This window comes from Macaca fascicularis, chromosome 9 (assembly GCF_037993035.2).
Source record: "Macaca fascicularis isolate 582-1 chromosome 9, T2T-MFA8v1.1".
NCBI classification, from domain to species: domain Eukaryota; kingdom Metazoa; phylum Chordata; class Mammalia; order Primates; family Cercopithecidae; genus Macaca; species Macaca fascicularis.
In genome coordinates, this window is record NC_088383.1 from 27848963 (window position 1) to 27874835 (window position 25873).

A 25873-nucleotide genomic window follows, 5' to 3' on the forward strand; every position below is an offset into this window, starting at 1 on the left:
TGCCCATCTTGGCCTCCCAGAAGTGCTGAGATTATAGGCGTGAGCCATTGTGCCCAGCCTAAACAATTTAATTTTTAATTAAAAACTATATGGCAACATGAATAAACCTAGTATTAATGTATTACAAGTAATAGCAAGAAAAGGTAGTTTTGTTACAGAGCCATGCCAAATATTGTAACTGTAATGCCCAAATACTAGATTTTTAAAGTAATCATATTGTTTTTATTTCACAATGTTAAATTCTTTTTTGATAGGTAATGGAATATCTCATTGGGGGAGATGTCAAGTCTCTCCTACATATATATGGTTATTTTGATGAAGAGATGGCTGTGAAATATATTTCTGAAGTAGCACTGGCTCTAGACTACCTTCACAGACATGCAATCATCCACAGGTAAAGACCAACTTTTCTCCAAATTATTACTTAAAAATTCAAGTAATCAAATTATATATTTGAGTCTCAAATATTCACGGTAACCACTTGCACTTACTTCCAGGTTATCTAAAGTTTACTAGTGACTTGTATTCGTTTAGAAATTAACTCTTCTTTCATCTCCCTGTGTTTTTAAAAATATATTGCTTTGAACATGAGTATAGCATGTATTTATTTATTTTTGTATTTATTTACATTTTTATTTATCTTTTTCTTTGTTGAGACAGGGTCTCACTTTGTCACCCAGGTTGTGGAGTGCAGTGGCTTGATCTTGGCTCACTACAGCCTCGACCTCTGGGGCTCAAGCAATCCCCCTGCCTTAGCCTCCCAAGTGTCTGGGACCAGAGGCATGTGCCATTACTCCTGACTTTGTGTGTGTGTGTTTAGAGACAAGGTTCCCAGGCTGCTGTTTAACTCCTGGGCTCAAGGGATCCTCCCACCTCAGCCTCCCAAAATGCTACAATTACAGGCATGAGCTACCACGCCCCACTAAGTACGGCATTTTATGTGAAGAGTATTGAATCCTTTCTGCTGCTCTGCATTATACAGAAGTGCTGTATTTTGTAGTCCAACTGATTTACAATGTTTTTCTCTATGCAAAGAAAGTCAGATTAAGTGACTTATTAAATCTCAATCGTACCTTCCTTTAAGAAGGTAAATGTAGGCCAGGTGCAGTGGCTCATGCCTATAATCCCAGCACTTTGGGAGGCTGAGGTGGGTGGATCACCTGAGGTCGGGAGTTCGAGACCGGCCTGGACAACATGGTGAAACCTTTTCTCTACTAAAAATACAAAAATTAGCCAAGTGTGGTGGTGGATGCCTGTAATCCCAGCTACTTGGGAGCCTGAGACAGGAGAATTGCTTGAATCCGGGAGGCGGAGGTTGCAGTGAGCTGAGATTGTGCCATTGCACTCCAGCCTGGGTGACAAGAGTGAAACTCCATCAAAAAAAAAAAAAAAAAAAAAAGAAGGTAAATGGTAAATATAAATTTGAACTGGCTTGAGATTGATTTTATCTAATAAGGTTTCTTTATTTTAATGGAATATCTAACCAATGATACCAAAAATAATCTAGTATTAATTTATCTTTTTTGTCGATTCTGATAAACGGTACAAAAGATGTTTTGCTTTTAAGAGATGTTTTCTGTACTCTTCAAAGCCATCAGTGACATCTTCATTTTGGAGGAAATAAATAGGGCTTGCCTCCTTTGTAACTTTCTTTCTGGAAATTCTAACATTAAAACTAGCCCTTTTTTGGTTATCTACTATTTGCCTTTTATGTGTGCAGGGACTTGAAACCGGACAATATGCTTATTTCTAATGAGGGTCATATTAAACTGACGGATTTCGGCCTTTCAAAAGTTACTTTGAATAGAGGTAAGAAAAATATCGAGTAAGTACCTTTTTAAAACATCCAACAGGCCAGGCATGGTGGCTTATGCCTGTAATCTCAGCACTTTGGGAGGCCGAGGCAGGCAGATCACCTGAGGTCAGGAGTTGGAGACCAGCCTAGCCAACGTGGCAAAACCCCATCTCTACTACAAGTACAAAAATTAGCTTGGCGTGGTGGCACGCGCCTGTAGTCCCAGCTACTTAGTAGGCTGAGGCAGGAGAATTGCTTGAAACTGGGAGGCGGAGCTTGCAGTGAGCCAAGATCGTGACACTGCACTCTAGCCTGGGGGGACAGAGTGAGACTCCATCTCAAAAAAAAAAAACATACTGTATTCTCTATTAGAAAGGGTACATGGATGGGAAAGTATTAATAATGAAAATAACCAGAAATGGGACTTACAAACTCTGGAATTATAACTATTAGTATTTGAAAATATATGCAGATCTACAGTTTTTCATGTGGAAGTACAAAGTTCAACAGTTATGAACACCTAAAACTTTTTACTAAGTTTAATAAAATCTGATCTGTGCTGATGTAGGGGTATTTATGGTCTTTCGTTTGTTTGTTTTGAGATGGGGTTTTTGCTGTTTCCCAGGCTGGAGTTCAATGGCGTGATCTCGGCTCACTGCAACATCTACCTCCCAGGTTCAAGCAGTTCTCCTGCCTCAGCCTTCTGAGCAGCTGGGATTATAGGCACCCACCACCACGCCCAGCTAATTTTTTTCTTTTAGTAGAGACGAAGTTTCACCACATTGGGCAGGCTGGTCTCAAACTCCTGACCTCAGATGGTTCACCTGCCTCAGCCTCCCAAAGTGCTAGGATTACAGGCATGAACCACCGTGCCTGGCCAGGGGTATTTATAGTCTGTTGATCCCAGTTCATGTGATTAGTCATATGATTTGCCACTAGGGATATTTCATAATATGCAGTATATTTACCGCATTACTTTTCTAAAATCAACATTTTTTAATTGTGATTTCAAAGAAATCTGACTTTGAAATCTTATTTTGAAATCTGATTCTAAGGATTTCAGATAAGCTATTGGAAAATATCACAAAGGACAAAAAATTTGCATTAAGATAAAATTGTTGATAAATTTAAGTCACTTTGTATATCATAAGGGTCTAATTTTAATAAAACTTTTTTTGTAAAATATCGTATATGTGTATTATTATTATTCTTATCACTTCATCAATGTGAGGCATAAATGAAATTTGTTGTTAAAACTTTCAGTATACTTTCATTTATTTATTTTATTATTATTATTATTATTTTTTGAGATGGAGTCGTGCTCTGTTGCCCGGGCTGGAATGCTAGAGTACAGTGGCACGATCTCGGCTTACTGCAAGCTCTCCCTCCTGAGATCACGCCATTCTCCTGCCTCAGGCTCCGAGTAGCTGGGACAACAGGGACCCGCCACCATGCCTGGCTAATTTTTTTATTTTTAGTAGAGATGGGGTTTCACCGTGTTAGCCAGGATGGTCTCGATCTCCTGACCTCATAATCCACCCACCCCAGCCTCCCAAAGTGTTGGGATTACAGGCGTGAGCCACCGCGCCTGGCCTATTCATTCGTTAATTTATTTATTTTGAGACAGAGTCTTGCTCTATCACCCAGGCTGGAGGACAGTGGCGTGATCTCGGCTCACTACAACCTTTGCCTCCCGGGCTCAAGTGATTCTCTTGCCTCAGCCTTCCGAGTAGTTAGGACTGCAGGCATGAGCCACCACACCCAGCTAATTTTAAAAAGTCATGTATCATATAAGTACATTTAGAGTTCTTGGATTATTTTTTGTTTGTTTGTTTAAGAGACAGGGTCTCACTGTATTACCCAGGCTAGAGTGCAGTGATGTGATCATAGCTCACTATAGCCTCGAACTCCTGGGAAAAGCAGTTCTTCCACCTCGGCCTCCCCAGTAGCTGGGGCTACACAGGTGCTTGCTGTAATACCCAGCTAGTTTTTAAATTGTAGAGATAGGTCTCACTCTATCACTCTATCTTGTTGCCCAAGCTGGTTTCAAACTCCTGGGCTCATGGGATCCTCTCCATTTGGCTTCCCAAAGTGCTAGGATTACAGGTGTGAGCCACCACGCCTGGATAAGAACATTAGACTTCTCTTACCATTTTTTATATCTAAGTGGAATAGTATAGTATTATGTGTCATTGTTGAATTCTTTTAAAATACTATGCACTGAAACATGCTAACAATCTGGGTCAGTTTCTATCTTGACCTAGGCTTAAACATATTAGCTAACATGAGGGGCCCAAAATTAATATTGATTCCATACCATCTCCTTATTTATTTATTTAGTTTTTGAGATAGAGTTTTGCTCTGTCGCCCTGGTTGGAGTGCAGAAGCGCAATTTCAGCTCACTGCAACCTCCGCCTCCCGGGTTTAAGTGATTCTCCTGCCTCAGCTTCCTGAGTAGCTGAGATTACAGGTGCCTACTACTACGACCAGCTAATTTTTGTATTTTTAGTAGAGACAGGGTTTTACCATGTTGGCCAGGCTGGTCTCGAACGCCTGACCTCAAGTGATCCATCTGCCTCAGCCTCCCAAGGTGCTGGCATAACAGGCGTGAGCCACCGCGCCCGGCCACCGTCTCCTTTTTTAACACTTGGTTTACAAAAAATTTATTGTTGCCATATATATAACATTCATTTTTAGTCAATAGGAGGTAAAGGTTTTTAATTAATTTATGTATTTTTCTTTGCATATATAGATATTAATATGATGGATATCCTTACAACACCATCAATGGCGAAACCTAGACAAGATTATTCAAGAACCCCAGGACAAGTGTTATCGCTCATCAGCTCGTTGGGATTTGTACGTACTTGAAAAGAAAATTTGAACATGACGTGCCCTTTCATGATCACCACTTAAAATTTAAAATTACCTTTAAAAAATATATCAAGGCCGGGCGTGGTGGCTCATGCCTAAAATCCCAGCACTTTGGGAGGCCGAGGTGGGCAGATCACAAGGTCAGGAGATTGAGACCATCCTGGCTAACACGGTGAAACCCCATCTCTACTAAAAATACAAAAAAAATTAGCCGGGCGTGGTTGCGGGCACCTGTAGTCCCAAGCTAAGTCGGGAGGCTGAGGCAGGAGAATGGCGTGAACCCAGGAGGTGGAGCTTTCAGTGAGCCAAGATGGGGCTACTGCACTCCAGCCTGGGCGAGAGTGTGAGACTCCGTCTCAAAAAAAAAAAAAAGATCAAAATAGATTTAAATATCAAGCAATTGGATTTACTTTAGCAGTTTGTCTGCATACGTGGTATAACAGTCTATATACTTAGGTGGTGTTTTGGGGAAGGTAAACCTGTTTTTATTTTTCTCTTTTTAATAGAACACACCAATTGCAGAAAAAAATCACGACTCTGCAAACATCCTTTCAGCCTGTCTATCTGAAACATCACAGCTTTCTGAAGGACTCGTATGCCCTATGTCTATAGATCAAAAGGACACTACTTCTTATTCTAGCAAGTTACTAAAATCATGTGAGTATAAAATAAAAAGTAGGCCAGCCATGGAGGCTTACACCTATAATGCTACCACATTGGGAGGCTGAGGCAGGATTTCTTTCTTTTTGAGATGGAGTCTCACTCTGTTGCCCAGGCTGGAGTGTAGTGGCGTGATCTCAGCAGCTCACTGCAAGCCAAGAGTTCAAGACCAGCCTGAGCAACAAAGTGAGACTTCATCTCTACAAAAATTAGCCGGGCATGTTGGCGCACACTTGTGGTCCCAGCTACATTGGAGGCTGAGGCAGGAGGATCACTTGAGCCCAGGAGGTTGAGGCTGCAGTGAGCCATAATAGCACCATTGCACTCCACCCTTGGTGACAGCATGATACCCTACCTTAAAAAAACAAAAAACTGCTCCAAAATTCAAAACATTTTGAGTACCAACATGACACCCAGCATTTTGGGAGACCAAGGCGGGCAGATCACTTAAGGTCAGGAGTTCGAGACCCGCCTGGCCAACATGGTAAAACCCTGTCTTTACTAAAAATACAAAAATTAGCTGGTCATGGTGGTGGGCACCTGTAATCCCAGCTACTCAGGAGGCTGAGGCAGGAGAATCGCTTAAACACAGAAGGCAGAGGTTGCAGTGAGCTGAGATCGTGCCATTGTACCCCAGCCTGGGTGACAGTGAGACTATCTCAAAACCAACAAACAAACAAGCAATTTACCATTATTTGTTTGCTTTATCCAGTAGTATTTTTTAAAAATCCCTTATAAGTGTGTATAATTCACATTTGTAAGTGCATAAACCTCAGTGTTACAATAAATACAAGTTGAATTAAATACAAGTGTTAAATACAAGTTGAACTGAGTAAATTTAGTCATATTCTAACCTTATAGCACATCTGGATATACCACATCAATAATGTTCCTTTGTCAGGAATGGGTTCAAATTGGATGATAGATACTCCAAATTGATTTGCTCCTAGTTATACATTAATTTGGTGGCTCACATCTGTAATCACAGCACTTTGGGAGGCTGAGGCGAGAGGATCACTTGAACCCAGGAGTTTGAGACCAGCCTGGGCAATATAGTGAGACCGCCATCTCTAAAAAAAATTTAAAGCATTAGCCAGATTTGGTGGTCCTCACCACTCAGGAGGCTGAGATGAGACTATTGCTTGAGCCCAGGAGGTCAAGGCTGCAGTGAGGGTAGTCATACCACTGCACTCTAGCCTGGATGACAGAGGGAGATCCTGCCGTGAATCAGTCAATAAATCCACCATTCCCTTGTTCTTATTCTTTACTGTATGAATGTTAAGGGGATTTTGTTTGGTTCTAACTTTCACAGCAGTACTTATATCTAAACATAGTGGGATATGTTTAGATATATTAATAGTATGTGTATCTAAACATAATGGGAAGCATGCCAGCTGTTCTTTTGGACTAGATAGTGTTTACAAAGAAATAGTTCTGATATGTAATTCTTACTATGTAATTCTTAATACTTTGCTTAATTATCTGTAAAGATTCAGGTTCAGTAAGGAACTAAGAAAGCTGTAACATAGAATTCAGTATTGTCTCTTCTCTGTAGGTCTTGAAACAGTTGCCTCCAACCCAGGAATGCCTGTGAAGTGTCTGACTTCTAATCTACTCCAGTCTAGGAAAAGGCTGGCCACATCCAGTGCCAGTAGTCAATCCCACACCTTCATATCCAGTGTGGAATCAGAATGCCACAGCAGTCCCAAATGGGAAAAAGATTGCCAGGTTTGAGGGACATTTATCTTAATGAAAACCAATTATATATGTCAAATGAATGATAGAAACATACCTTTTCATATAAATTCCATAAAGAAACGAAATTGTTACATGAATGGCAGTCATGGTATTAATCAGAAATTCATTTTCCTGCACACTCTGTCAAATTCTTTTGAAATACTTCATTTCTCATTCAATTGTGACATTGTTCTTGCTTGATTATATAATGAGATCCCTGCAGTAAATTGATAGTAAATGCTTGGCTTCTGTATGTCTAGGTGGACCTCACTTGTTTTTAAAAGTCCTTCCCATGATACAGACATTGGCTTGTTGGTTTTGTTTTATTTTGTTTTTAACCTATATCATTTTAAAACTCATACTACCTCCTTCTATACTATTTCCTGCCAGTTTCTTGTTTAATGGAATGGTAACTCTTCTGGATCAGAAATAACTTTTAGACCAGAAAGGTAATGTGGGTGTGCCCTTAAAGTATCTATTCTGAGGATATTGCTTGCCAAATGAATGGATTTACTTAAAGTTACCTTACTTAACTTACGTATTGTTTTTGCCTTTTTAAACAGTTATTAGAGCTAATAGATATTAAAGGTGATAGGAACTAAAATTTAAAATCATAATAAGGTTTCCTTCATAGAGTACTGATAAAATAATGATAGATTAGGATAACACTAATATCCAAAGAATAAACCTTACATTTGTTAAGATAATGTTGATTCTATTTGCTGCTTATTCTCAGCAATAGAATTTTATTATTATTGGATATTTGTATTTTATAAGCAAGATCAAATTAACTTTTAACTAAGCCAGAATTTCTTAATCTTTTTTCCTTCTCTCGTTATAAAGTAAGGTAGTATATTCTGCAAGATAAACAGATTTCCATTCCTAGTACTATTATTGCACTCCTTTCCTATTGAAGAAAACATATTGTTCACTATTTCAAATTACATGCGGCTTTACCATCTTCCTCCCACTTCTGCATTCCTGAGGGATGCAACGGTGGGATTATAGTGGTGCTTCTCAAGTTATGATTAGAGGAATGATAAGGCACCCTCTGAAAAACCTTATACTGATCCCCACATGCATCATTTTCTGTGCTTGCAGATCAGTGAGATATAATTCAAGAATATCCTTTTTTAGGCCAGACGTGGTGGCTCATGCCTGTAATCCCAGCACTCTGGGAGGCCAAGTCGTGTATATCACCTAGGTCAGGAGTTTGCGACCAGCCTGGCCAACATGGCAAAACCCTGTCTCTACTAAAAATACAAATATCAGCTGGGCGTGGTGGCAGGTGGCTGTAATCCCAGCTACTCAGGAGGCTGAGGCAGGAGAATTGCTTGAACCCGGGAGGCAGAGGTTGCAGTGAGCGGAGATCATGACTCCAGACTGGGCAACAAGAGCAAGACTCCATCTTCAAAAAAAAAAAAAATCCTTTTTGCTTGTGACCAAGTGCTCATTATTATTACTAAGTTAATGATAGTTAATAAAGTTTACTATTTATACATCAAAAATAAGCACTATTAGAGTTTACTTAAGACTCACTCTACTTGACTAATCTTGTAAAAATCTTGATCACCAAGCACCAATTTGCAATATTATGTATAAAGCTGAGTACCCACAGATAGATAGTTGGAATTCAGAAAAAAACATATCATTATTAATGCATTATCAGTTCATCTTGACAATGGATTTTAATTTCTGCTCTTTGGGGTTTGTAATTATTAATTACCATTAATGTCACTTCATCCTTAGCTTGGTTTTTAATACTTATATGAAGTGATATATAGTTACATTAACAATATTTTAGGTCTATAATTTTTCATTGACTAAATTTCAAGCCCTGTGTATTTTGCAGTTTGAAACAGAATCATCCAGACCAGGTGTGGTAGCTTAGGCCTATAATCTCAGCACTTTGGGAGGCCTAGGCAGGTGGATCACCTGAGGTCAGGAGTTTGAGACTAGCCTGGCCAACATACTGAAACCCCATCTCCATTAAAAAAAAAAAATGCAAAAATTAGCCGGGCATGGTGGTGTACCCCTGTAATCCCAGCTACTTGGGAGGCTGAGGTGGGAGAATTACTTGAACCCAGGAGGTGGAGGCTGCAGTGAGCTGAGATCGCACCACTGCACTTCAGCCTGGGTGACAGAGCAAGACACTGTTTCAAAAACAAACAAACAAAAAAAAACCCAGAATCATCCATATACCTATTGCAAAATAGATATGTACATAATGCAGCCTTACCCCCAAGTATGCCTGAATATGTTGCCTGTTAATTTGTCCTGTTTAAGTAACCTGTGATATACTATCAAAATAAGTATTATAGAATAATTTATTTAAATTTTAGACCATTTCATTCAGAATAATGTATATAAGCTTATAATTGTTTATATTGCTTTTTAATTCTCTGTTGTTTATTTTTTCCATTCAAAAGTGGGAACAGGTAGCATAATAGTTTATGGGGTCGTTTATCCTACCTTAGTGGACCACAGTTAAAAGGTCAAAGAATATCAGCTTTATATAACTAAAACGAATATTTTTTTCCCTCTTAGGAAAATGACGCAGCATTGGGCCCAACAATGATGAGTTGGAATACAGTTGAAAAGTTATGCGCAAAATCTCCAAATGCCATTGAGACAAAGGGTTTCAATAAAAAGGATCTTGAGTTAGCTCTTTCTCCCATTCATAACAGCAGTGCCCTTCCCACCACTGGACGCTCTTGTGTAAACCTTGCTAAAAATTGCTTATCTGGGGAAGTTTCTTGGGAAGCAGTAGAACTGGATGTAAATAATATAAATATGGACACTGACACAAGACAGTCAGGTTTCCATCAGTCACGTCAGTGGGCTGTGGATTCTGGTGGGATATCTGAAGAGCACCTTGGGAAAAGAAGTTTAAAAAGAAACTTTGATTTGGTTGACTCCAGTCCTTGTAAAAAAATCATACAGAATAAAAAAACTTGTGTAGAGTATAAGCATAACGAAATGATAGATTGTTATACAAATCAAAATACAGGCTTAACAGTTGAAGTTCAGGACCTGAAGCTATCAGTGCACAAAAGTCAACAAAATGACTGTGCTAATAAGGAGAACATTGTCAATTCTTTTACTGATAAACAACAAACACCAGAAAAATTACCAATACCAATGATAGCAAAAAACCTTATGTGTGAACTGGATGAAGATTGTGAAAAGAATAGTAAGAGGGACTACTTAAGTTCTAGTTTTCTATGTTCTGATGATGATAGAGCTTCCAAAAATATTTCTATGAACTCTGATTCATCTTTTCCTGGAATTTCTATAATGGAAAGTCCATTAGAAAGTCAGCCCTTAGATCCAGATAGAAGCATGAAAGAATCCTCTTTTGAAGAATCAAATATTGAAGATCCACTTATTGTATCACCAAATTGCCAAGAAAAGACCTCACCAAAAGGTGACGAGAACCCCGCTGTACAAGAGAGTAACCAAAAAATGTTAGCTCCTCCTTTGGAGGTGCTGAAAACGTTAGCCTCTAAAAGAAATGCTGTAGCTTTTCGAAGTTTTAACAGTCATATTAATGCATCCAATAACTCAGAACCATCCAAAATGAACATGACTTCTTTAGATGCAATGGATATTTCGTGTGCCTACAGTGGTTCATATCCCATGGCTGTAACCCCTACTCAAAAAAGAAGATCCTGTATGCCGTATCAGGTATATTTATAACTTTCTAACACTTTGTTTTTTGGATTTTAGAAAAACTATGAAGACAGACATTTGCCTCTAAGCTAGACTGTGCGGTATTAATCACATAGTTTTGTTCTTATTGAGAATCTATGGGCTGTTGTAAGTTTTTACCCAGAAAGGTAAAGCTGGTAGAAATCATGTTTATTATTTTTAGTTGTAATGCCTCCTTCCATTTGTGTAGTTTTATGTACTTTTCTAAGAAAATACAATCACATATTTTCACTTGATCCCTACAGTACTATGAGATGCAAAATTACTATTATTATTATCATTTTTGAGACAGAGTCTCGTTCTTTTGCCCAGGCTGGAGTGCAGTAGTGTGATCCTGGCTCATTGCAGACTTCACTCCCCAGGTTCAAGCGATTCTCCTGCCTCAGCCTAATCCCGAGTAGCTGGAATTACAGGGGCCTACCACCACACCTGGCTAATTTTTGTATTTAGAATAGAGACGGCATTTCACCATGTTGCCCAGGCTGATCTCAAACTCCTGACCTCAAGCAATCCGCCCACCTCGGCCTCCTAAAGTGCTGGGATTACATGTGTGAGCCACCGCACCCGGCCAGAGATACAAAATTAAAGTCCACTCTACCTTACTGCCTTCCAAGGACATACTTAGATGATCTCTTAACAGAATAAAAGTTGAAAAATATACGTTTCTTTTTTTTTTTTTTTTGTGAGACGGAGTCTCGCTCTGTCACCCAGGCTGGAGTGCAGTGGCATGATCTCGGCTCACTGCAACCTCTGCCCCTCCAGGTTTAAGCAGTTGTCTGCCTCAGCCTCCTAAGTAGCTGGGATTACAGGTGCCCGCCACCATGCTCAGCTAATTTTTTGTATTTTTAGTAGAGACAGGGTTTCACCATCTTGGCCAGGCTGGTCTTGAACTCCTGACGTCATGATCCACCTGCCTCGACCTCCCAAAGTGCTGGAATTACAGGCGTGAGCCACCGCGCCCGGCCTCAGTGGCTCTTCTTAAGCTTGTATTATCCATGCTATCAGTCTTCTTGCATATTTTTTCATTGAATGTTTTTCTTGCAGACTTTTTTACTGTTTCTTATCCAGATCTTATTGGAATAATCAATGTCATCTAAGCTTTTGAACTTCACTAGATAAAAGGACGTTTTAATAATTATAACTAATGCATTCATTTTCAAAACATCAAAAATTTGACTACATCTCTTATGCTTAGTAGCCTATAAGCTAGTTATTTGGCTTGTGTGTTTTACCGCTTCCTATTCAGTGTAAAAGGAATTAAGATATTTGTTATCTCTTAAACACTTTTTGAATTAGCAGACCCCAAATCAGATCAAGTCGGGAACTCCGTACCGAACTCCGAAGAGTGTGAGAAGAGGGGCAGCCCCCGTTGATGATGGGCGAATTCTAGGAACCCCAGACTACCTTGCACCCGAGCTGTTACTAGGCAGGGCCCATGGTAAGGCTTGCATGTCTTGAGTTTTTGAAGTGTTATCTGTCACTACGTTATCTTTCAAGGTTAAATTTTTAAAAATTTCTTCAGTACTTACATTACCTAAAGTAAAAGAAAATGAGCTCATCCAGTACTCTCATATTTATATGGCATTTATCATAGGAAAATAAAATAACAGTGGCCATGGCTATCCCACTCTCTGAATGTAAAAGACCAGACGCTAGAGTACATGCAGTCATTTGTCCTTTGCCTTCTGGTTCAGTCTCAATGTTCCAGAAAAGCCACACCTGCCACCCTTGATATTATCTTACCTCTTTTTTTTTGTTTTTTTGTTTTTTATTTTTTATTTTTGAGACAGAGTTTCTCTTTTGTCACCCAGGCTGGAGTGCAATGGCGCGAACTCGGCTCACTGCAATCTCTGCCTCCCAAGTTCAGGTGATTCTCTGTCCTCAGCCTCCTGAGTAGGTAGGATTATAGTTGTCCACCACCATGCCCGGCTAATTTTTGTATTTTTAGTAGAGACAGTTTCGCCATGTTGGCCAGACTAATCTTGAACTCCTGACCTCAGGTGATCCGCCTGCCTTGGCCTCCCAAAGTGCTGGGATTACAGGCATGAGCCACCGCACCCTGCCTGTCTTACCTCTTAATGTTTCTTCAGGTTGGATGGAGTTTGGGCTCGGTACTACAATGTTGGGTCTAAATTTCTGTTCTAAATAGGCTTCTGCAGAAGCCTATTCCTGTTTAGAACTTACTCTCACTTATATCCTTACCAGAAGAGTCAAACCAGAAATGAACCATCATCCTTCAAAACAGAACATAAGAATAAAAAGATAGGGCCGGGCACGGTGGCTCACACCTTCAATCCTAGCACATTGGGAGTCTGAGGCGGGTGGATCCCTTGAGGCCAGGAGTTCAAGACCAAGCTGGCCAACATGGTGAAACCTCACCTCTACTAAAAACACAACAACTAGCTGGGCATGGTGGTGCATGCCTGTAATCCCAGCTATTTGGGAGGCTGAGGCATAAGAATTGCTTGAACCTGGGAGGCCAACGTTGCAATAAGCCAAGATCGCGCCACTACACTCCAGCCTGGGCGACAAAGCAAGACTCTGTCTCAAATAAAAAAAAAAGAATAAAAAGATGACATTTTCACCTATATTCTTTTCTTCCCTTTCTCTCTTTGAAAATGGTTCCCTTCTTACATTCTGAAATGAACTGTATTCATTTTCCTAGGGACGCTGTAGCACAAACTGGGTGTCTCAAACCAATAAAACTTCACTGTTTCACAGTTCTAGAAGCTAGAGGTCCAAAATCAGGTGTCCACAGGGCTATTCTCCCCCTGAAACCTGTAGGGAAATCCTTCTTTGCCTCTTCCTGGCTTCTGGTGGTTCGCTGGCAATCCTCACTGGTATTCCTTGACTTGAAGATGCCTCATTGCAGTTCTCCCTCTTTCTGTGATGGTGTTCTCCCTGTGTCTCTATCATCACAGGGCTGGCTTCTTAGAAGGACGCCAGTCATTAGGAGCCCATCTTACTCCAGTATGACTTCATCTTAACCTAGTTAATCATATTTGCAAAAACCCATTTCCAAATAAGGTCATTCTTAGGTGCTGGGGGTTAGGACTTCAACATACCTTTTTTGGGAGGGACACAGTTCAGCCCATTACATGAAACCCTTCTACATGTTGATGTTACTTAATTCCCTTTTCTTTGAGCTCTTTTCATGATCATCTGTTTCATCCTCCCCACCCCACCTCTCACACCCTTTCTTCTGTTTTTATTTCCTTGCCGACTTTTATCCTCAGCCTGAAAATAAATTTCCACTCTTGTCTTCCCCTCACTGCCTAACTTCTCAAAGGTTTCCTCTTTCTTTGATTATTTTGCTCTGGCAATTTGATCATCATCTCACTATTTAACTGAAAATTATTTTATTTATTATTTATTTATTTAGAGATGGAGTTTAGCTCTTGTTGCCCACGCTGGAGTGCAGTGGCACAATCTCAGCTCACCACAACCTCCGTCTCCCAGGTTCAAATGATTCTCCTGCCTCAGCCTCCCGAGTAGCTGGGATTATAGGCATGTGCCACCACCATGCCCGGCTAATTTTGTATTTTTAGTAGAGATGGGGTTTCTCCATGTTGGTCAGGCTGGTCTTGAACTCCTGACCTCAGGTGATCCGCCTGCCTCAGCCTTCCAAAGTGCTGGGATTACAGGCGTGAGCCACCGTGCCCTGCCTAACTGAAACTTCTTAATGGGCACCAGCGATTTCCTTATTGTCAAATCCAGTCGTCTCTTCTCATTCCCCTGACCTCTGTTCCTGCTCTTCAGTTCCTTCCTTACCTCTTCTAAATTTAGTTCGAGATTCTGCCCTTACGCTTTTTGCCCTACACGTGCTCCCTGTTCATCTCATCACTCCCATGACTTCAATTGTCACCTCCATGTTGATGATTCCCAAATCTCTGTCTCTAATCCTGACCTTCTTTAGGCAGCAGACACACAGCCAATCTGGCTATTTAGTATTCTACTGGTCTTTCATATGTTGGATATCAAAAGTGGACTTGTGGGGCCTGGTGCTGTGGCCCCACAGCACTTTGGGAGGCCAAGGTGGGTGGATCACTTCAGGTCAGGAGTTCAAGACCAGCCTGGCCAACATGGTAAAACCCCATCTCTACTGAAAATACAAAAATTAGCCAGGCATGGTGGTGTGCGTCTGTAATGCCAGCTACTCAGGAGGCTGAGACAGGAAAATCGCTTGAACCTGGGAGGCGGAGGTTGCAGTGAGCCAAGACCATGCCACTGCACTCCAGACTGGGTGACAGAGCAAGACTCCATCTCAAAAAAAAGAAAGAAAAAGAAAAAACTGGGCTTATTATCCAGCTAGCTCTTCCTCTGTTCCCTACCTCAGTTTCATCAGCTTCATGGTGACACAATCTTTGTTCCTACATTCCAGCATTTAAATCCAGCCAATTAGATCTCTGCAGCGTTTCACCTCTCATTTTCTTCTCTGCCACTGTTCTCTTTAAGAACTCATCTTTCTCTTTTATTATTTTAGTGCCCTTCTATCTGGTCTCTTCAACTTCATCTTATTATCAATAATCATTGCCACCAGATTTTTCTTCCCAAACCATCACATGGCTCATTCTATTTCCCTTCTCAGAAAACTACAGTGGCTGCCTCTTAGCTGCTAAGTAAAATCCAAATTGATCATGGCATTTCAGGTTATAGCTCTCATACCAGCCTTGTCTCTCAAAGAGTCTCTTTATATGCCTTATGTTCCCATTCCATTTCTTAAATACATTTAATTTTCAGGTCTTCCTTATTTTGCTTGTGTATTTAAGCTTATTTGAGCAAAGCCAGTTTCCTAGTATCTTCCAGTCAAATTCTTCTCATTTCATCATTTCAAATGTTACCTCTTCCATAAAGCATCCCTTGATCAACTACTGGGAATTATTCACTTCTGTTACCTTATGAGAAACTGTTTAAAATATGACATTCTTCCTGTGTTGTAATTAATTGTTAATTTATCTCCACTACAAAAGCTTAAGAAAACTTGAGGAGACTGTGAGTTTTCTTTCTTTCCTTTTTTTTTTTTTTTTTGAGACAGAGTCTTACTTTGTCGCCCAGGCTAGAGTGCAGTGGCGCAGTCTCGGCTCACTGCAACTCCCGCCTCCTGGGTTCAAGCAATTGTCTGCCTCAGCCTCCCAAGTAGCTTACAGGCACCCGCCCCAATGCTTGGCTAATTTTTGTATTTTTAGTAGAGACAGGGTTTCACCATCATGGCCAGGCTGGTCTTGAACTCCTTACCTCATGATCCACCCAAAGTGCTCAGCCTCCCAAAGTGCTGGGATTATAGGCATGAGCCACTGCACCCAGCCAAGAGTGTGAGTTTTCTACCGTCTGCACAGCACTCCTGAATTCCTTGGAAGCACTCAGTAACTGATATTACTAATCTCTATAATATTGGAAATAGACACATTTAATGTTCCTCTTTCTCTCTTAGCCAAAGCAAATAAATTCCTGTGAGCACTGATTTTTATATAGTGCCTCTTTTGCTCTGTCACAGATTTGCTAGCCCATTTTCTGTATTATAATTTGCATTATCTCTAAGGACAGAATGTGAAAGTAAGCTTCAAACATAAAGATGTATTTTATAGCATCTTGCCACTGTTTTAGTGAGACATCTAGCTCCCTCAGCTAAACAACATGCTGACAACATGCTGAGACCCAGCCATGACCTTCCTGATGCCCTCCATCTTGCCTCTCAGCAGAGATGAGCCAGGGACTCTGTCCTGAGTTTTCCATAACTTTATGTGCACCTTTTTGTTTCAGCTTAGTGTGTTAACATTCTCTGTATTGTCTCTCCCAGAGTAGGCTGGTTTCTCTTTGGGAAAAGAGATTTTCCTTAATCCTCTTTGTATCTTTTATATCTGGCACAATACCTGGTGCCCAGTTCAGTGAATGAAGAGGGAAGGGACTCTAATAATTTTAATGCAATGTACCTAACTACTGTTTTCTTACATGCAGGATTTCTGACTTCTGGTGAGTGAGCTTCTCTATAAAGTAATGTGGCAAAGCACATTAAACTGAACAGTCAAAGTATAACTAGATCACATTGCATAAAAAATTATTTTTCCTTTTAGCTCACTTGTGAAATACAAAAATGAACTGTCTTCTGTCTTCTCAGCAGCAAGACATCCAGAGAGGTCGTTCTTCTCTGTGAAAAGAAATGTAGGCCTGACGCATTTTTCATTAACTTCTAAAGGTAGCACAGAGTGAAGATAAAGTCTTTTTTATTACAACAGAAGAAATAGTATTGATACAAATATTAAAAATGGCTGGCACTGTGGCTTACATCTATAATGCTAACACTTTGGGAGGCTGAGTCAGGTAGGTCACCTGAGGTTAGGAGTTCGAGACCAGCCTGCCCAACATGGCGAAACCCTGTCTCCACTTAAAAAAAGACAAAAATTAGCTGGATGTGGTGGCTCATGCCTGTAATCCTAGCTACTCAAGAGGCTGAGGCAGGAGAATCACTTGCACCCGGGTGGCGGAGGTTGCAGTGAGCTGAGACTGCACCACTGCGCTCCAGCCTGGGTGACAGAGCGAGACTCCATCTCAAAAAAAAAAAATTAACAATTACAGAAGGGCTCTAATTTTCCAAATCTTTTATTATCATTAGAAAATAAAAAAGTGTAACAATATCAACATATCCTATAAACTAAAGGAGTGAGTTTTGAATTAGAAAGCCAGCAATGTAAAACAAGTCTGTTCTTTTTCTGTGGCTAATAACGTATAATTGCAAAGTTTTATTCCACTATGTGATCTTCTTAGACTTTGACTTAAGTATATGGGTATGTGTGGCATATCCATGCAGAAATCATGTATTTTTTTTTTTTTTTTTAACACAAGTATATTTTAGCTGAGCTGGTAAAAGGGGCCTAATTTCTAACCTAATAAGTAAAATAAGTACTTTTTTTTTTCCTAATTCCCCCTACTTTTCTGTTATTTGGTTACATTATCTAATCTGTTGGGATAATCCTTTCTCAGCGCTGCTTGAAAGGCCTACTAACTGAGGTGGTTTGTATGTTTTTATAGTATTATAGAAATAGAAGCCTATAGAATATTTGCATTTTGTGTTCCTTTAAGGGAAGATGGGATTATATGGCTTGCAGGTAAAATGGCACTCTAAATGCATGCAGCTATTTTTCCTAAGATCAGATTCCACAATGCTTTCCTAGTTGTCTTCAAATGGAATGGTGGCAGTTTTTTAACCACAGTAAAGAATTTTGTGAAGTTGTCTTTAAAGAGTAACTTTCAGGCAAATTTAGCACTAGACAAGGATCCCTATTCTTAATTTATATTGAAGTTATCCATTTTTCAACTAAAATTAACCTTTTCTTAGGAAACACTTTATTCATAGAACTAAAGTATAAACTAGTTTATGGTTTATAAGATCATATTTTAAATGACTGTTAAAAACCTCTCTGTGGCCGGGCGCGGTGGCTCACGCCTGTAATCCCAGCACTTTGGGAGACTGAGGCAGACAGATCACGAGGTCAGGAGATTGAGACCATCCTGGCTAACATGGTGAAACCTCGTCTCTACTAAAAAAACAGAAAAGAATTAGCTGGGTGTGGCGGTGGGCGCCTGTAGTCCCAGCGACTCGGGAGGCTGAGGCAGGAGAATGGCGTGAACCCAGGAGGCAGAACTTGCAGTGAGCTGAGATCGCACCGCTGCACTGCAGCCTGTGCGACAGAGTGAGACTCCTTCTCAAAAAACAAACAACAACAAAAAACTTTGTATGTAAATGTTGCATCCAATGAATATTTTATTTAGAAATCAATTTTACCTATTTCTTAAGACATCTCCTACTTATATCTTGAAACCATAGTTTAAGTGAATACTCTTTGCTAAACTAATTTGTCCCTCTGTGTTCCTAAAAGGAATAAAGCCCCATTAAACTACTCTGTAAGTAAGGCCTTCCCTAGTTACCAGGCTTTCTTTCAATTACTATAAATGTTGCTGCCTTATCTCATACCTTGTGCAGGATACAGAATAATCATGTAAATGTTTACATTTCCTGATATGAAATTGAGTAGTAGTCTGCCTATTTTAGAGAATAATTTTAGGATTTAGGATACATAACATATCCAGAATGTCAGAAATTATTAATAAATGAAAAAAATGGCTTTATCTTTTCTTTAATCAGCTGTGGTAATTGGTAATCTAAACTTCTTGGAAAATAAAGAGGAAAGCAGTTATCACATTGCCCAAGTGAAAGCAATGTGGGTTTTTGCACTTTTGATAATGCCAAAATGTGCACATATTAATGTTGCAGATAGTGACTATCTGGGGCTGACGGTGTGGGCAATAAAGGAATTGACCAAGACAGTCGTAGGTAAAGAAAGGCAGGTTTATTAGAGGAAGTAGGAAAACACATTGTAAGGATGCAACGAGCAAGTAGAGGAAGTAGGAAAACACATTGTAAGGATGCAACGAGCAAGTCACCGAGAGGGGAGCTGATTCCAAGGAGACAAAGGCTTGCTAGAGATGTTATAGGATGGTGCTTGTGCTAGAGAAGGCTGTGTGCTATACTGATAATGCCAAGGTTGCAGTAAGCTAACTCACATTTTTCTTTTCTTTTCTTTTCTTTTTTTTTTTTTTTTGAGACAGTCTTACTCTGTCGCCCAGGCTGGAGTGCAGTGGCGTGGCATGATCGAGGCTCGCAACCTCTGCCTCCCAGGTTCAGGCAATTCTCCTGCCTCAGTCTCCTTAGTAGCTGGGATTACAGGCATGTGCCACCACACCTGGCTAATTTTTCTATTTTTAGTACACACAGCCACCATGTTGGCTGGGCTGGTCTTGGATTCCTGACCTCAGGTGATCCACCCTCCCCGGCCACCCAAAGTGCTGGGATTACAGGCATGAGCCACCGCACCCAGCTCTACCTTGCATTTTTCTATCAGTCAAGGGTCTGGTGATAGCTGGACACAGGACAATTGTGAGTTATTTGTATAGGAGGGCTGTACATCTTGGACCATGAAGAAAGGCAGACTTGCAGCTTATCGGCTTTTTCTTTTTGCTTCCTCCAGTCCGACCAGCCTAACTCCTTTTCCCTAATTAGGACTCCACAATTAATATTTCTGTTCATCACATATTTGTAGAGAATGCTTGCCACTTTAGCTGTTTCCTCTTCAATTACAGGTCCTGCGGTAGACTGGTGGGCACTTGGAGTTTGCTTGTTTGAATTTCTAACAGGAATTCCCCCTTTCAATGATGAAACACCGCAACAAGTATTTCAGAATATTCTGAAAAGAGGTGATTCTTTTTCTCCTATTAAGATAGTCATTTACTGGCTGGGCATAGTGGCTCATGCCTGTAATCCCAGCACTTTGGGAGGCCAAGGCGGGTGGATCTCCTGAGGTCAGGAGTTCAAGACAAGCCTGGCCAACATGGTAAAACCCCATCTCTACTAAAAAAATACAGAAAATTAGCTGGGCGTGTTGGCGGGTACCGTAATCCCAGCTACTCGGAAGGCTGAAGCAGGAGAATCACTTGAACCTGGGAGGTGGAGGTTGCAGTAAGCCGAGATCGCGCTATTGCACTCCAGCCTGGGTGACAAGAGTGAAATTCCATCTCAGGAAAAAAAAAAAAAAAGTAGTTATTTATCTCTGGGTATTATTATTTTGAGCAGTGATTAACAAGTTTATTTGTATATGTGTAATTTTAGATATCCCTTGGCCAGAAGGTGAAGAAAAGTTATCTGATAACGCTCAAAGTGCAGTAGAAATACTTTTAACCATTGATGATACAAAGAGAGCTGGAATGAAAGGTACAGTTTTGTGTTAATACACTGTTTTACCATTGATTTGTTCCAGATGGTGAATATTTATAAAAATAGCAAGTTCCGGCTGGGCGCGGTGGCTCACACCTGTAATCCCAGCACTTTGGGAGGCTGAGGCAGGCAGATCACGAGGTCAGGAGATCGAGACCATCCTGGCTAACATGGGGAAACCCCGTTTCTACTAAAAATAAAAAACATTAGCCAGGCGTGGTGGCAGGTGCTTGTGGTCCCAGTTACTCTGGAGGCTGAGGCAGGAGAATGGTGTGAATCCAGGAGGCGGAGCTTGCAATGAGCCAAGATTGCACCACTGCACTCCAGCCCAGGCAACGGAGCAAGACTCCGTCTAAAAAAAAAAAAACAAAAACAAAAATCAGGCCAGGCGTGGTGGCGCGCACCTGTAGTCCCAGCTACTCGGGAGGCTGAGGCAGGAGAATCACTTCAACCCAGGAGGCAGACATTGCAGTGAGCAGAGATCGTGCCACTGTACTCCAGCCTGGGCGACAGAGTGAGACTCTGTCTCAAAAAAAAAAAAAAAAAAAATCAAGTTCCAGTATAAGACTACAGATAATCTGACTGCTAAATTGGTACAAAGATAATTCAATTTATTTCTGCCCTCTAGGTATGCATTGATATGGTCCTTATTCTACATGAAAATTCAATGTGTCACATGGTAGAAGAGGCAAAAAAAAAATTTAGTGTGGTCAAATAGCAATACTGTATTCATGCATTAAATTTTAGTAATCGGTGGGTGTGGTGGCTCATGACTGTAGTCCTAGCACTTTGGGAGGCTGCAGCTGGCAATCGTTTGAGCTCAGGAGTTTGTGACCAGCCTGGGCAACACGGTGAAACTCTGTCTCTACAAAAAAATACAAAAAATAGCCAAGCAAGGCAGTGCGCACCTATAGTTCCAGGTACTTGGGGGCTTAGGCAGGAAGACTGCTTGAGCCCAGGAAGTCAAGGCTACAGTGAGCCATGTTCATGCCACTGCATTCCAGCCTGGGAAACAGAGTGAGACTGTCTCAAAAAAAAATTATTAATCTCAAGTATCTAAAACAATCTTACCTCTTTTTTTTTTTTTTAACATACATTATTATTGCTATTTATTTATTGAGAGACAGGGTCTCAGTATGTTGCTCAGGCTGGTCTTGAACTCCTGGGCTCAAAGGATCCTCCTACCTCAGCCTCCCAAAATGCTGGAATTACAGGTGTGAGCCACCCATGCCTGTCCTAAAACAATCTTGTTAGTGTCTTGGGTTTTTCAAAGCCTGATAAAGTTAAGGAAGTACAGGAAATCTTTTTTTATGAAAACCTCTGTTCTGTAATTTTTTAAAACAAATTTATTTTCCCTAATCTTGCTAGAGGGATGTTCTGTAATTTCTTATTGCTTCATTTTTTATACTATTATTTATTGATAAATGTACTGGATCCCAGGTTGGCTCATGACAAACTTGGTATATTATAAACCACTCAATAGTTTTCTCAATGCAGGAGTATTTTAAACCCTAATTTGGAAACTAGTAAATCTCATTAGCAGCTGCCTTAAAATGCTTTTGTTGTTGTTGTTGTTGAGACGGAGTCTTGCTCTGTCGCCAGGCTGGAGTGAAGTGGCGCGATCTCGGCTCACTGCAACCTCCGCCTCCCAGGTTCAAGCGATTCTCCTGCCTCAGCCTCCCAAGTAGCTGGGACTACAGGCATGTGCCACCACGCCCAGCTAATTTTTGTATTTTTTAGTAGAGACGGGGTTTCACCAAGTTGGCCAGGATGGTCTCGATCTCTCCTGGAACGTGATCCTCCTGCCTTGGCCTCCCAAAGTGCTGGGATTTTAAAATCCTTTTTAAAATTATGTCCCAAAATGCATTTCTATGTCAAGTAGGATTTATTCAGGAAAATGAGCTTCAGAAATATGTCATTTGCCATCAGCTTCTAGGTGTTCCTGTAATAAGATCAATAGTTGGGTTTTTTTTTTGGTTTTGGGGTTTTTTTGAGACAGGTTCTGGGTCTGTCGCCCAGGCTGGAATGCAGTGGCACAATCTCGGCTCACTGCAACCTTCTGGGCTCAAGCAATTCTTCCACTTCAGCCTCCCAAGTAGCTGGTACTACAAGTGCACACCACCACACCCAGCTAATTTTTGTATTTTTAGTAGAGATGGGGTTTCCCCGTGTTGCCCAGGCTGGTCTCGAACTCCTGGGCTCAAGCCATCCGCCCACCTTGGCCTCCCTAAGTACTGGGATTACAGGCATAAGCCACCACGCCTGGCCCAGTTTGTTTACTCACTGATTTAACCAACCCTATAGAGTGCCTTCTAGGAGCCAGGTGATACTGCTTCAGGCCCTGGGAATACCCTAAGGATGATCTAGACTCAGACTCCTGTCCTTGTGGAACTTACATTCTGGTGGAAAGAGAGACAGTGAACAGTTACAGATACAACATAATGTCATGTAGTGGTAAATACTAGGAAGAAAAATAAAGCAGGGTGAGAGGACGTGAAGTGATGGCACGAGACTTCTTTTTAGACAGTGTGGTCAGGAAGACCTCTGTGAAGAGAGGCATTTGAGCAGAAACCTGTGTAAAGCAAGGGAGCAGACATTTGGAAACCCAGCTCTACCTTTTTCAAGGCACTTCAGATTTAGATTATGCTACTTAAAACACATAAACACACACATTTCAACTTCCGATGCTGTACATTGGATTTGGACATATTGAGTCCTTGTAGTGTTATTTCACAATAGATATGAGTGTCCAAAGGCAACATATTGGTCAGATTGCTATTATAAAAAACACTATCACTCATAAGAAAGATTTTTTTTATTTTTTATTTTTTTTGAGATGGAATCTCGTTCTGTTGCCAATGCTGGAGTGCAGTGGCATGATCTCAGATCACTGCAGCCTCTGCCTCCCAGGTTCAAGTGATTCTCCCGCCTCAGCCTCCCAAGTAGCTGGGACTGCAGGTGTGCCCCACCACACCTGGCTAATTTTTGTATTTTTAGTAGAGATGGGGTTTCACCATGTTGGCCAGGCTGGTCTCGAACTCCTGACCTCAAGTGATCTGCCCACCTCAGCCTCCCAAAGTGCTGGGATTATAGGCATGAGCCACCACGCCTGGCCCAGAAGAGCATACTTTTATTTTACTAGGTAGAAGGAAATAGGAAAAATGACAGGTAATGAAATGGCAGTAAAGAGGTGAGGAAGGCTTTGAAATCTTGTAAGCAGAGCAGCTCTGTGATACAGAGCTTCCAATGTAGCCATATGCTAGAAGTCAGTATGTTGTAGAGATGCAAGTCAGTGAAATCAAGGAAGTCAAAGAACCATGAAGAGAACGTGTCAGAAGTGTCATCAGTGTATATCTTGAAATCACCATGAGGGATAAGGACGGAGTGCAGGGAAGAAAGGGAGAGGAGGGTGAGCTTCATGCTAAAGCTGTCTAGGGCAATAGATACTGCTAAGGAATGTGGTGACAGAAACTGGTGGCAAGGTTTTAGAGTAAGAATTGGAGCATTCATCATGGAAGATCAATGACGTGGAAGGTTTATCAAGGAGCAGAAAGTAGGCCATGCTCTCTTCCCTTGAGTCAGGGATTCTGTAAGAAGATGCAAGGTGGGTGCGGTGGCTCACACCTATAATCCCAGCACTTTGGGAGGCTGAGGCGGGTGGATCCCTTGAGGTCAGGAGTTCGAGACCAGCCTGGCCAACATGGTAAAACCCCATCGCTACTAAAAATACAAAAATTAGCCAGGCGTGGTGGTTCACATCTGTAATCCCAACTACTCAGGAGGATGAGGTGGGAGAATTGCTTGAACCCGGGAGGCAGAGTTTGCAGTGAGCCGAGATTGTGCCACTACACTCCAGCCTAGGTGACAGACAAAAAAAATGAGCCAGGCATGGGGCCACTCACCTGTAGTCCCAGCTACTTGGGAGGCTGAGGCAGGAGAATCACTGAACCTGGGAGATGGAGGTTGCAGCGAGCCAAGATTGCACCACTACACTCCAGATTGGGCAACGAAGAGAAACTCCATTTAAAAAAAAAAAAAAAAAAAAAGATGTGAGGGCCGGGCTTTGGAAGGCCAAAGTGGGCAGATCACCTGAGGTCAGGAGTTCGAGACCAACCTGGCCAACCCCATCTCTACTAAAAATACAAAATTAGCCTGGCATGGTGGTGTGCACCTGTAATCCTAGCTACTCGGGAGGCTGGGGCAAGAGAATCGCTTGAACCCGGGAGGCGGAGGTTACAGTGAGCAGATTGCGCCACTGCACTTCAGCCTGGGCGACAGAGCAAGACTCTGTCTCAAAAAAAAAAAAAAGATGTGAGAAAGATAGGCTTCTGAGTTAAGGCAAATCATTCATTCTGTCATTAAACAAATACAAACCAGGGACCTGTCATATGCCAAGTGGTATTCAAAATGGCCCATGTAGACCTTTGTGAAGTATGTGGCCTAACAGACGTTAAACAAACATCTGTGAAACTGGCGTAATAAAGTAAGGTAAGTTATATGTGAGACATTCTCTTTTTATAATTCTTGTAAAGCAGTACTTACTTAGGTAATGAGACCATACTGTTTTGTTTTATATTTTTCCTAAGAACTAAAACGTCATCCTCTCTTCAGTGATGTGGACTGGGAAAATTTGCAGCATCAAACTATGCCTTTCATCCCCCAGCCAGATGACGAAACAGATACCTCCTATTTTGAAGCCAGGAATACTGCTCAGCACCTGACCGTATCTGGATTTAGTCTGTAGCACAAACATTTTCCTTTTAGTCTAGCCTTGTGTTATAGAATAAGCTTGCATAATTATATACTCCTTAATACTAGATTGATCTAAGGGGGAAAGATCATTATTTAACCTAATTTAGTGCGCTTTTAATGTACGTTACAGCTTTCACAGAGTTAACGTAATGAAAGGCATATAGTCAGTAATTTATCTTAATCTCAAAACTGTATATAAATCTTCAAAGCTTTTTTCATCTATTTATTTTGTTTATTGCACTTTATGAAAACTGAAGCATCAATAAAATTAGAAGACACTATCGAGAGTGAGCCACTAGCTTGATTTTCTTTCTCCTGATTTCAGTTCACTGTTCAGTTTAGTATTAAAATAACAAAATAATCATACAGTTTCATTTGATTGTAATTTACTTGCATATTACCTTCAAAAGCTGTGTTCTTGAGGGCAATCATTTAAGCCATACTTGTGACCTCAGAAATGCAGCTGGAAGGCCGGGCGCAGTGGCTCACGCATGTAATCCCAGCACTATGGGAGGCCGAGGCGGGCTGATCTTGAGGTCAGGAGTTCGAGACCATCCTGGCCAACATAATGAAACCCC

General features: G+C 41.1%; 1 protein-coding gene across 8 annotated transcripts in view; it reads left to right on the plus strand.

Moving 5' to 3' along the window:
- Positions 1–25576, plus strand: part of MASTL (microtubule associated serine/threonine kinase like) — a 33878-nt gene extending 8302 nt beyond the window's left edge. For 3 of the 8 annotated variants that reach the window (XM_045399734.2, XM_065520438.1, XM_005564840.4), the window contains exons 3-12: positions 255–394; positions 1721–1809; positions 4548–4654; positions 5176–5326; positions 6885–7057; positions 9614–10753; positions 12074–12215; positions 19913–20026; positions 20439–20540; positions 25130–25576. In XM_045399734.2, the coding sequence (XP_045255669.2) occupies positions 255–394; positions 1721–1809; positions 4548–4654; positions 5176–5326; positions 6885–7057; positions 9614–10753; positions 12074–12215; positions 19913–20026; positions 20439–20540; positions 25130–25287 (2316 nt within the window). In that variant the 3' untranslated portion in view covers positions 25288–25576. The remainder of the gene's footprint in view (positions 1–254; positions 395–1720; positions 1810–4547; positions 4655–5175; positions 5327–6884; positions 7058–9613; positions 10754–12073; positions 12216–19912; positions 20027–20438; positions 20541–25129) is intronic. The other 5 variants (XM_074001275.1, XM_074001276.1, XM_005564841.4 and 2 more) reach the window with 3 other exon arrangements.
- The last annotated feature ends 297 nt before the right edge of the window (positions 25577–25873 follow it).